We start from the raw sequence: 13,618 nt of genomic DNA, 5'->3' as shown, positions 1-13,618 counted from the left end.
CACGATGATTATTTATGACTACTAAGTTATTATGGCCGAGCACCCCATAATTATATCATCCCTTAAGTCAAATAATATTATGTGCTCTTCCATGATGCAATTTTTCTTTATAAAAGTAGATATTTCATTTGGTAAAAATATTAAATATTATTTTCATAATTTAATTGATAAAATTAAGCGTGCATAAGATTCTTAATATTATTAAGAATACATTTAAAATAAAGGGAAATAATCCAAATTAAAAATAAGTGAATTTTTTTATTTATTAGTAAATAATAACACAATGCTTCTTATACATACAGAAAATATAATTAATATTTTTTTAAATATTTATATACAATTCAGAAACATATTGAACTAACAGAATATTTGCTGACAAATATAATATCAAATAATTTATTCCAGTATTGATGTTATGGCATGAATAGTGCCACAAACTAGCGATAGCAATGATAAGGCCATTATTAAAAAGTCCTTCCAGAGCTTCCAATTGCATGTACCAAGATCCCGGTTCCACTGATATACAACTTCCACAAGCGCAGGAATGAGCAAACCCAAAGTTGTGAAAAAGATGGCACCAACCAGCTCAATTATTGCTTCAATCTTTGGCAAAAGAGCTCCGATGACAACTAAAAAAATACCTTTAAGAAATGTAATATTTTAAAATGGTTAATAAACAAATTATTAATTCTGACCTGAGATTACGACTCCTAGAGACAACAGAGCCACTTGAGTGACTTTTTTGTAGTCGTCATGTATTAACATCTTCAGATACTTCCACATTATATCAACGAATACATAAAAATGCAATGGATACGAGAAAAATATTGCCAATATAAATAAATATTTAGCTATTTTAGCATATCTGTAAATATATCATGTGTTAATAAAAAATAAAATAATATGATGTGTTATGTTTAAAATATGATTAATTACAATGATTGCATATCGAGGTTTAACGTGATTATTCCCAATATTTCAGATCCATATTTAAGATAGCCAAAAAATCCTAGCAATGTGTATAAAAGCACGACAATGATCATAGATATGTTTAGTATACCAGGACATCCTAGAAAACGCGATGGATTGGACATTTCGTTTTCGATTGGCATTACTACTCCTATACCTTCCATGGCAAATATTACAGTACTGTCATAAAATACAATGTAAATATTAGTTATTCATAAATTTTGCATTTAAAATTATACTTATTATGAAAAATTGTGTACCTTAAGAACAGCGGAATGTCTTTTAAATCTGTATACAAATTTCTGCTCTCTATTGCTGGTATATCTTGAAAAATAAAGTAGCAACAAATTCCACATATTGAAATGAGCGAAAAGTTAGCGATGGCAGATAATGGTGCTAAATGCTTCAAATTGTTGATTTGCACAATCACCAGCAATGGTATCAGTAAAAGAAAGCTGTAAGTCGAAGATGGGTAACTGGTGATTTCATAATAGTCTGTAAAAATCTATAAAAAAACAGATTTTATTTATTATTTTTATTTTGTAATGAATATTGGAATTTGTTTGTGTTAGAATCAAAATATGCATATTCACTTAAAAATAAATATTTAGAAAGCATTTTATAGAAATAGAGAAGCGCTAAGTCGTTTTTACATTGCTATATCTGTATGTTAACGCTGGCCTGAAAGATCGACGTTACTTGCTTGCGGACTGGAACGGAGTGTTACCATAGTGCAACGCATTTTTGGAGCTCTGATCCAAGAGAAATTAGATCAAATTATTAATGAGTCATTAAGATGATACATTTAAGTAAGACACAAGATTTATCATTCGATTTTTAATTTTACTATTTTTTATATATTATTATATTGTGTATATATTGATACACTAATGACTTATTTAAAATCTAACAACAAACTTATTGACTCACCTGTTCAACAGATTTAGATATCAACACCACACAAACACAACAAGATCCCAAATAAGTGAAAGCTAGAGAAAAGTCAGAAAAGTACCTGTAATTAAAAAAATATTTGTTTTACACTACAGAAATTATGCTCTTTTTTGCTATAAATATAAAATATTTTAAATTTGTTTGTGCTTAATAACACATTGCTTTTCGCAATAGTTTTGTTGTATTTAAATTTTAGTGAACTTCACAAAATATTTTCTGAGAATAAGAAATTATTCGTATCATTAATTTCTTAGCTTTACCAAAAAAAGTCGTCGAATGCTTAAAATTATTAAAGTGCACTATCACTTGATCGTGTATATGGGTACGTGTGCGTGTGTGAGTCTATATTAACATGTGCGTATGGCGCTATAGCATACACCAGATAATTCGAACATTGATACTTTTTGTCGTGTCATATTATTTATAATATAATCAAAAGAGTTTTCTTACAAATTTATTTTAATTATGTAGATCTTTATCGTCATACCTTGATTGTTTTTACACAGTGAAAACATATATTTTGATTGTATTGAACATCTTAATAAAAAAAATCTATATCTCAAGGACGATGAAATAGTAATAATAATTTATTACTAATATAAAATAGGGCAGAAGTGTGTACTTCAATCTGCAATATAATCTACAATTAATTTGTTTATAGTTGAGAATGTTTACATAACTAAAATATTTTTTATTTAGACAGGACAGAACTCTACAATATTAAAACATAAAAAATATAAATTAAAAGTAAAACTGTACTGACTTTATAAATGTTGCGAATTTACGAACACTTTTAGGTCCGTTCTTAAAAGCCTCTTGGCACGTTTCACTATAACCTAAAGACGGTTTCTTTATTTCTTTACATATGAGTTGCGATTGTTGGACCTGAAGTTTTTAATCAATATTATATTATTAATTAATGATATGTTAATATTTGTTAACTTACTAATATTTTTACACAGTGCGTGCAAATGAGTCCGATTATAATCGTGCAAACTACCCCGACTGCTAAGCCGGAACATCGGAATGCCAAAGGCATTGCCAAGATTCCAGATCCTAATGATGCCTTCAGAAGATTCAACAATGATCTCAAGTCACTGAAAATGTAAATATATATTTTCTATTATTCACATATATAAAATTAAATGATATTACTTGACTCACGATATTGGATTTTTAACATCTCTGTGTTTGAATGGGTCATATTCTTTTTCGGGGTCATTCAGGTTATTGTTTATCATTTCATCCATTGATGTATTCCTTCTATATAATGTATATTATTAGAAATTATATTTTAATAGCATTAGTATAATAAGACTTACGTATTAATATTTAGTATATTAACAGACATCGCTCTTATACCTTAAATTAATGTATTTAAATAAATTGTAAATAAGATACCGAAAAATATTATTGATATTAATTCAACTCACATATATTTTCCAATATGTACGAATCTTCCGGAGTATCAATGTTGAATGAGATGCGTGTTTAACTTATTTGCTACCTATGATGTTAGTTAACAATAATACATAAACGATGGCTTTATTACTAAATCATACATATTTTTTTTAACAATTTAATTAGATTTTTTATTTATGGTACAACTTTCAGTTATTTTTATAATTTATTTCAAGTTGTTACAATTTCCGTTTTTTTATCAGTATCAATGAAATAATATTCAATATTTTTAAATGTATAAATCAAATAAAAATGATTTTCATAATTTAAAGGTTATGTGAAATAGTAACAGTAATTATTACTGTAATCAGAAAGTTACTATGTGAGTAAGGACGTCATCTGAAATTGGCCAAGTTTTAAAAAATACTAATTTATATATATTTAGCTTAGATTTTGGAACCATTGAATTATAATTTTTGGCCTCTAAAGCAAAATATGTTTTGGAATTTTATGCTTATATTTATTTATAATTATTTATATTGTAATTTTTGATACCTTAAATTATTTGGTTAGTGTGGTTTCTAAATTATCGATTTTTATTTTGTTTTATTATGTATTGATACAATAGTTATTAGTTATATTATCTCTGATTTAATTCATCCAATGTTTTGGTACATCAGCTTCTGTTCTTACTCAACTATAATATATCTAAAGCTTCACAAATATTATTGTTAAAGATACTATAACCAAAATATGATTTAATGTGCCGACTCTTATCCGACACCATCTTTTGCTAAATACTAAGGCAGCTTCCAAGGTGTTGATTAAAGTTAAAAATTTCATCCTCTTAATTGCTCACCTTTATTTTATCAATCTATACATAGTAGACGTATTGGGTCTAAATTTTAAAGCATTAAATATTTTTTATAAAAAAATTGAAATATAATTATTTTCTTTATATATTTTATTATATATACATAATCTCCCTACTCATAATTTTTGTCTAATTATATATTTTTTCCTTTAAAACAAGACATTTATAACTCTCCCAATTTGCCCCTGTTCGCAACCTTATTACGTTAGAGATCTGATAAAGACGGTTATTGTAAAATCATGGCGGCAATCAACACATATTGAGAAAACAATAAATAACACCTCGTTATCTGGCATCTTGCGGGGGTCTTCCTTAGGGTAGCTGTTATTAATTGGGTGTGGCCAGATTTCTCACCATCCGGAGGTCATCTTCGCACCTTCGAAACCAATTTTTCTGGGGAAAGATCCACTTTTTTATTAATCTGATGCTGCGATTAGAATACAAAAGAGTGCCTATTGGGAAAAAATAACGCATAATCATATTAAAGGTGTTAAAATAATCGACGTACTATTACATCATATAAAATGAAACCCCAAATTTCATCTTGGTTTGGTATGAAACACCACATTTAATCTATTTCCTGTTATGAAATTTATTGAATGGCATGAGAAAGGTCAGATTTAATACATTAACTTCACTTACAATGTTTTACTCAATGAAAATAATATTCACTATATAAAGCATGTACCGTTTTAGAAAATGTAAGAATATGTACAAAGTAACATACTTATATAGCTATATATGGTAAAGTCACTATGTTAAATAACATGAGAGCTAAATTAATATACAATTAAAGACTATTTCTTATTAACTATTTGATGTAATAAGATATAGTTTAGAAAATGTGTACAAATAATATAATGTTATGTCACTTATCTTCTTCATTTGGTAATGTGAGAACAACTTACTTTCTTTGCAAGACTGTCTTGATTGATCGACTACTCATCAATAATTGACATTATCTATTTATTATAAAATAGAAAATCAGAGTATTTTCTATGAAAAAAATCATTTTGTTATTGAGTCTAAACAGCATTTTATAGTATGTTATATATAATATTGCAATTGAAGATTCTTTAAGCAAAAAAAATATAAGAATAAACATTTTTTTACATTTAAATGTAATATTTGGGATGGTTCCTTTAGTAACAAATGTCTTTGAAGGACTTCACAACTTGGTTTGTAATTTTTTGAGTGCGTATCAGAATATTACTATAGCAGTTTTATGAATTTTATTATCGGTAATGTGGCAATTAGATTTAATGCAGAAAAATAAATTATTAATACAATAAGTTTTATGTGGTTATTCCTTAATGAAAATCTAGAAAAAAAAGTCACAGAACTATTTTTTTAAATATGTCATTTCAATAAAATCATATCGGAAATGTATGAAATATTTATAATGTATTTATTTGACAGAAATTAACAGAGAAAAATATATAGCATATGTATGTTAGAAAGTAAAACTCATTATGTGATCTCTTATTAATTTTGTTTAATTTATTCATAAATAGAAATCAATATGTATAGCTATCGTACAACATAAGATTTTAAATGGTAAACGATGTATTTCAGGTTTGAAAAATATGTTTTAACCTCATAACATGACTTTTATCCTTAAACCAACGATATGTAATACTGGGTCTACTGAACGAGATGTGGCAGCACCAAATCATATTTCACTTCGTTAATGGGTTTCCCCAGAGGCTCTAAATAATTACATACGCTTTAGCGAATTGGCAAAGGAGCCTTGGCGCCACACCTGGGCCTTACCGTCTGTGCATTGTATTCGGACCCCTAAACCTTTCGCAAATGAGTCACCGATAAAAGTTTTTTCTCAACACATTTGCAACGTGTGATTCTTATTAATATTTTTATATTTAAAATAGTAGATTCATTTCTTTTTTTCATATTGAGCACTTGTTTATTTATTGTCATGGTAAAAAGTAAATCTGGGAATAAACACAATCTTGAATTTAAATGTCAGTCAGAAGAGCTTTAGCAGCAAAATAAGACTCCAAACTTTGAATGTGGCAATTTACATGTAATCAGGTAATTATGAAAGTATCTTATTTAGTTGATTATTGAAAATAATCGTGTTGCAATTGATATCATCTTTTACACCAAGAAATAAATTTATTTTTTGACGTATTATTTGTTACTATATAATCTATATTAGAGTTTTATTGAATTTTAACTGTAGTAAATTTTATTGTCACATTTTAGTTATTGTGAGTATTTTTAGATAATAAATAATTTATTTTTTATGTATACTAATGACTAATATGGTCCTTAAATATTTTTCATAATAATGATTCAGTGTTGCCAATATTTATTATCTAACACACAGCAGCTTTGATGCATGCAATATTTTTATGATTATTCGATATGGTAGCTTATTTTATGAGAAGCTACTGAAATCCTACTGAAAAATGTCGTATGCAAAAAGTGTTTAGAAGCTTAATTTGCATTTAAAAACAGTTTTTAATTATTTTTTTTTAATAAAAAACGAGTTATACGGTAAATTGACCGGGCCCCCGAACGAGCTTTTATGCGACTTGGCATATAGTTAACTCTCGTATTTGGTTCCTTTTAAAGATATAGACTTGAATTTTTAATACGAAATAAAGATTTTGAATATACTTACGATACCGTTTAAAAAAATTAAAAAAAAAAGATTTTTTTTTCCAAAACACGTTTAGTGTTATGATTCGATCGACCCACCATACATACACTCATAATACTTGCAATAATTTAAGGTCAGTTTGAGCTTATTTATACATATTTAAAGTTTAACTTTTGTGACAGTATAGAATTCTTAATCACCCTGTGTATGTTTGTTAGCAAAATCCAATGTGTCAATTTTTTGCAAAATGGTGACAAGTATAAACATTTAAACACTCGTAACTCAGTAGGTTTAAATTTTAACAACAAGATATTTATGCATAAAACGTTTAAAAGCCTAAACTACATATAAATAAAATATAAAAAAAATATTTTTTTGCTTCAAAACAAGCGATGTATCAGTTCGATCGGACCCCCATACGAGCCATTTTGAGACTTTCAGAAGAGTTAACGCTCTTAACTGCTTGGTTTTAAAGATTAGAAATCAAGTTTTTAGTATCGTATAAAACTATTGAGCACCCCTTATACGTTTTTTATGAAAAAAATATATAAATTTTTTTACAAAATGGCGGCCAATGTAAAAATTTAAAGTGTCATAACTTTGCAAAATAAAATTCTACTGTAAAATGTCGTATGCAAAAAGTGTTTAGAAGCTTAATTTGCATTTAAAAACAATTTTTTTATAGTATAAAACAAGTCTTACAGTAAATTTACCGGGCCCCCGAACGGCTTTTATGCGACTTGGCATATAGTTAACGCTCGTATTTGGTTCCTTTTGAAGATATAGACTTGAATTTTTGATACGAAATAGGGCTTTTGAATATAATTACGATACCGTTAAAAAAAATTAAAAATTAAAAAAAAAAGTTTTTTTTTTCCAAAACACGTTTAGTGTTATGAGTCGACCGACCTACCCACATTTTTCATTATTACGACAAAATAATTATCAAGACTCAAATTTTATTTTAAAACCCTATAAAATAAAGTATAAACCTTAATGTTTCTCGTAATACAACATAATATCAAGAAAAGATCTTGTTAATTTGGATCAGTCCTATTTTAATAAATATTAAAAATTGTCATTTGAGTTTGCCTGATAAATAAATTTAATATATTGCTTATATTTTTACTACTAATATATGTTTTTAATTACTTAATGGCAGAATTGAGATTTTATTGGTCAAATCAAAATACTAAAAATACGCAACTGCGTGACCTCTGATTTGTGACAATTTTATCGGTTTAATTCACTGAAAATGCAAGTCTTATTGATGTTGTGATTCACTTTTAAAAAAATATTCATGTTTATAAGAAAGGTAAATATATATAATTCATGAATTCCAACTTTCAGTTTTATCAAGGAAAAGTTATATTGACGGAACACGCGCCGCCACTGTCTACGTGCAATATATCACACGTGCCAAGCGGCAGCTGAGTTTTTCACGCGTATTTCGTAATTAGCGGGTTCGGAGCCACTAAATCTTCTCGAACCAAATTACCACTGTACCTAACGCCTAAACTATTGATTCATGCCGTAACACGTTATTCACAATAAAAAACGGACTATTTAAAAAGATTTATTTAACAACAATATTTCTATGATAAGCATAATAGGAAAAACGCATACATGGCTAATTATTTTAACTTTCATATACTTGATAAGCTTTGTTAGCATACCATGGCAAATGGGTCAGGCTTTGAGTGTGTTGAGGTCTGAAAGAGTAGTAGTTCTTATCCCTCGGTAAATATTTGGCCTTAGGCTGCCTTACGTCGCACACAGTTCCTTTAATCAAATCTTTAACTGGAGCAGTGTAGATTCTGAAGTTAACGTCATTGAAATCTAGATCGGCTTCTAAGAACACTGGCATTCTATCGGACATTACCCACAGATTTTGATTAGCATCGATCTTAACATCACTAGGGAATACCAAGCCAACGTCGTCTTTATCTACAATAGCGTGATTCTCTGGTCTGTATGGCAATCTAGAGTTCCAGCATCCAATCGCATTCTGATCGATCAAATTAAAGAACATTAATCCTTCATCGTTCATGACCTTAGAAGTCAAATGGCTGTTGGGAGCTCTCGATTCTAAAACTTGGAAGTCGTGGAATGAGTCTTCAACGCGACTGCTATCCCTCAATATTCTTGTAGATACAGCAAATTCTCTATGACTTGCCAATGGACTGAAGAATAAAGTTCTGAATCCGTCTTGCTTGATAGGAGATAGAGTCAATCCGAAGATGCCTTCAGCTCCCCACTGGAAGTTAAGACCGGCGATGTTAAAATCTCCTAACAGAGGATCAGGCATGAAGAAACTATGGCTGAATCTCCAAGATTTGTTTTGCTCCCAAGAATAAGCGATAAGTCCATATCCAAGCTCATCTGAGAAGTAAGCAAAAGTGTCATCGCAAGTTGCTCCGATATCGACAGCAATATTGGCAATGAAAGTATTGGTGTTTGTATCTTCTGGACGGAATTCATAACGCCTGATTCTTCTGTCAGTTTTAAGATCAAAAACGTTGATGGCATAAGGACATGGATTGATTGTGGTGTTACCTGAAATTGATTTAAATTTAATTCAATCTTTTGTATGATGTTTATAATATATTTTAAAGACATACCTATTCCAAAGGTTCCAGTGTCCAAAACCCACAGTCTTCCACAAATATCAGCTTTGATTCTATAAACTGTAGTTAAGCCACTATCGCAGTTACCTAACTCGTTTCCTTGCCAACTTGGATATGGAATCAGTTTTGGAGAATCTGCGACGGGAGTATTGGCTGGAATGTAGTTCAACGTTGCTGGGATTCCTATAATTTATTCAAGAACTTTAGGCAACTATCCGTGGGTCGAGTAAGATTAATCACAAAAATTGCACAACAAAGTCTATGATACATTTATTTTATGCACTTTAAAAAATAACCGGTTTACAATTATGTCTTATTGTGATGTAATATATAATACATTAATACAAACCATCTCTCCATCTAGGCACGCTGACGAATATCTTGTTTCCCCACACTTCTATACCAACTGGTAAGTTGTTTTCTGGTATGAAAGCTCCTGCTAGCATTGCCTGCTGTCTGGTGAAATCGTCAGGATAGGCATAATCGACAGATCTCCAAGAGAATCTCTCGCGAAGTTTGCTAGCACTTTGGGTGCCATCAAATGAAACCATAAACACAAGGGCTATACATATTATCCCCTTCATCTAAATTAACAAAAATACAGTATTATTATTTTATATATAATAGAAAGTTATGGATCTTAGAGATATATTTTTAAGTTCGGTAAGTTTTCAAGATTATTAAAAAAAATATTTATTATTTGTGTGGGGACCATTTTATAATGCATAAAGATAACATAAAGCAAAAAGAATATTAAAATGAAATATAAACAGTACATATTGTTGAGTTAGTCCCTAATATTCTCAATATCCCATACGAATAATTACAGTTAATCTAAAATATATGATTTATATAAATAAATTAAAATATATTGTAATATTATATAAGTAACCTTCTCTTTTTAAAGCTGTCTTTGGTCTTAATATATTGTAGTAATTTTGGATATTTTAAAAATGATAAGTTTTATAATTGTATTCAATACTACTGTAGTTAATACAATTATAAATAATTGTAGTTTTTGCTTTTATATTTAAATTTAATATAAAATATTTTTTTATTGTGATTATATATATAAACGATTATGTAGCTTTATATATTATATAAAGTTATACTTTATATAATATATAATTAAATATCTATATTATATTTTATCATATATAATATAGCTATTTAATTGATTTATATTTTTATAAAATCTTTGAATAATAATAAAAACAATTTAATTGTGCTATACTAGATATAATAATTTATACATTTGACTGACTTTTAAACTTTGTCATTTATTAAAGTAATTAAAATAAATAAAAATCTAATCATTGAATCTTTCCAAGAAATTTGACAATAGGATTGAAACAACTCGAGTAAAATACTTCACAAGATTAAGATAAATTATATTTTTCCAAAAATAAATAAATATGGTATATATGTATATCTTATATATAATTGTTCTAAGCCTATATAATAAGCGTGGAAAAATATATATATATGTGGTATAAAATTTATGTTATCTATAATCAGAAGATTTAATTTATCAATTGATTAAGAATAATTTAAATATCGTCTGAAAACTAATATTATAAATACAAAAAATATTATTATCTTTATGGCAATTAAAATTTTGAAAATAGTGTTTAATTATAAAGTAATTTAATAAAAAAAATACAATAAAAATCTCTTTTTAGAAATATATCAAATTAGAATTGTCTAAAAAAAAATAGTATATGAATTTTTAGCCTAGCTTATATTATGATTATCCAGGGCTTTTTTTGGACAAGAAAGGTGCCGGAACTTCTTGTTATGCATTTTACTAAAAAAAAACGATATTCAAATATCATTTATAATAAATTTAAAACAATTTTTCCTATGCCACGAAGCACATAAATTTATTTATTTAAAAATGTATTGCTATGAGAGTATTAATCAAAGTGTATTCAAACTGAATTTTGGTCAATAAGAGGGCGCAAAAATAATTATCATTTCTCAGAAGTAAAAAATTCACGTCAAAAGCAATAACACAGTGTCGGTGCCATCGCAGAGGGAACGTAGTATTAAAATATAAATAACCTATTACTATTGATTTAGTTTTTATATTATAAATAATGAATATTTGCAAAAATTCAAATGTAAAAACTTACCTGTAATTAGAATTATTTTTTTATGATGAGATATTAAAATAAACCTTTCAATATTTTTATTACTATAAAGTTTCAAAAAGATTTTAAATGTTATAAAACGTGAGAAAATATTTCTTCAAGTTTTATAACATTTATCAATTGATAGTTTTCTTATATCTACAAAAATAGTCATCTTTGTTGCAAATAGTCTTTTAATTAGCTTATTATATCAATATTCATAATTCAATAATGAATTTTATCAAAACTACATTAAGCGAAATCTATGAATCAAGATTTTTTAGGAAAAAATACATGTTATTAGCATCGTCTAATTTTTTGTATAAGTTAAATAATGGTTTTAGAATAAATAGTAAAAATACTTAAAAATATTTAATTATGCAATAAAAATTATAAATAATTTAATAATAGCAAAAATAATAGATCTATATAAACAATTAAATTTGTTGGCTAGTAAAATTGTATATAGATTATAAGTTTTAATTTTAAATAGCACGGTTTTGAATATCGAAGATGATTTTAGAAAATACATTTTTAGTGCTAAATGTATTTAACAATATTATCTGTTAAATAAATTTTAATAATAAATACAATGCACTATTAAAATAGTGCAGTGTATTTATATTAATTTCTATTAATTTAAAAACATAAGAACAAATTATGCCAAATATTGTTAAATATTTTTAGCACTAAAAATGTAAATATTATATAAAAAAATTGTACTCAAAAATATCACACAAAAATAATAAATAATTATTTATGAAAAATATAAATATTTTTTATCACTACATATTTTACAACAACACTGTTTTATCATATAATATATTTAGCACTTGCCTTTAAGCAATGTCACAACTTCCGAAATAATGTACACTCCACAAACGAAAAAACTGACTGAAAATAAAACTGATTTCACGATTGTATCTATATATACACTTCGCCCTGCTTCTTATGCCTATCCGTTCTCATGGAGGTGGTAACAACCATGCAAGTATAACCGAATTATGACGTTTCGTTTTAGATCACTGCTTCAAAAGTATGCAACGCAAAAATCATAATAATAAGTAGAATTACCTCCATCGTTAACTGGATTAATTACGTCGACAGTGTAACTTATATGCATATTTGGAAAGTATTAATTAAATATGCTCGCGAAACAACAATGTCTTAAAAAAAGGAATTTTAACTAAGCAATGTGATACAATAAATGTTAATTCAACTAACTGTGTAATTTGTATAAGCTTATAGTAAATTTTTACGCTAACTCTTCTGGTCTACTTATTATTTCGTTCCAGTTATTAATTTTATGCTTTATAGTGAACTTTGAGACATGGTAAAAGGATATAATAATATGCACTTAACGCAGTGACATTTTAATATTTCTTTTAATGAGCTAGTAACGCGTGATCTTACGACAAAGTTTCTCAAATACTTACCATTTCATTTTGTAATGTGATCCCACTATATATTTTTAAAATAAAATAATAAAAGTCAATTTTACTTTTTTGATTAATTTTTAATATTGTCAAATTAGGTACCTTATTACATTTTTTAATTTAATAATACACATTTTTTAACTTATTGTTGAGATATTTTAACTCAGATGCTTTTTATAAAATATGATAAATATAGTTTTAAAATAGCTTAAATATGATTTTTAAAAAAAGTTTAAAATGAAATACGTTTAAAAAAATGTGTAATACAAAATAAATTAAAGCATTCACTTCAACTGATTTCTTATTTATTTTTAAATATAAATGTTAAAAATATTCATAATATAATTTAGAATATTTTATTTTCTTTCTTAAACAATATTACGAATATTGTTCCATTTCGCAATATTTAACTTTAAATTACATTTCCATGTATAGTCAAACCAATGTCAATTAAAGAATAATATTCCATAAGGCATAAGTTCACCGCAATGTATCATTATCACAATAATTATAGTCACACGAACGACGTGCAAAATGTCAGTTACTATTTTAATGGTACCTGTCAATTTGTATAGCCAGTGCTATTGTTTTTCATGGGA

At 27.1% G+C, this 13,618-nt stretch overlaps 2 protein-coding genes across 2 annotated transcripts; both read right to left on the bottom strand.

Moving 5' to 3' along the window:
• Positions 1 to 396: 396 nt before the first annotated feature.
• LOC148233557 (proton-coupled amino acid transporter-like protein pathetic) lies at positions 397 to 3,173 on the bottom strand. Its single transcript, XM_088190726.1, has 8 exons — positions 3,088 to 3,173; positions 2,870 to 3,020; positions 2,687 to 2,808; positions 1,900 to 1,984; positions 1,230 to 1,474; positions 937 to 1,149; positions 696 to 865; positions 397 to 629 (listed from the first exon to the last, which is right to left on the bottom strand). Exons 1-8 carry the CDS (start codon positions 3,171 to 3,173, stop codon positions 397 to 399), a joined length of 1,305 nt encoding a protein of 434 aa, XP_088046852.1.
• Positions 3,174 to 8,387: 5,214 nt separating this feature from the next.
• Positions 8,388 to 12,489, bottom strand: y (L-dopachrome tautomerase yellow). The gene is made up of 4 exons (XM_088189440.1): positions 12,421 to 12,489; positions 9,801 to 10,035; positions 9,446 to 9,634; positions 8,388 to 9,380 (listed from the first exon to the last, which is right to left on the bottom strand). The coding sequence occupies exons 2-4, from the start codon at positions 10,033 to 10,035 to the stop codon at positions 8,464 to 8,466; spliced, it is 1,341 nt and encodes a 446-aa protein (XP_088045566.1). The 5' UTR covers positions 12,421 to 12,489; the 3' UTR covers positions 8,388 to 8,463.
• Positions 12,490 to 13,618: the final 1,129 nt, after the last annotated feature.

This window comes from Plectrocnemia conspersa, unplaced genomic scaffold, assembly GCF_051122295.1.
Source record: "Plectrocnemia conspersa isolate PC_06_02 unplaced genomic scaffold, ASM5112229v1 ptg000008l, whole genome shotgun sequence".
In the NCBI taxonomy this organism is placed as follows: domain Eukaryota; kingdom Metazoa; phylum Arthropoda; class Insecta; order Trichoptera; family Polycentropodidae; genus Plectrocnemia; species Plectrocnemia conspersa.
This window is presented reverse-complemented; position numbering and strand designations above follow the sequence as displayed.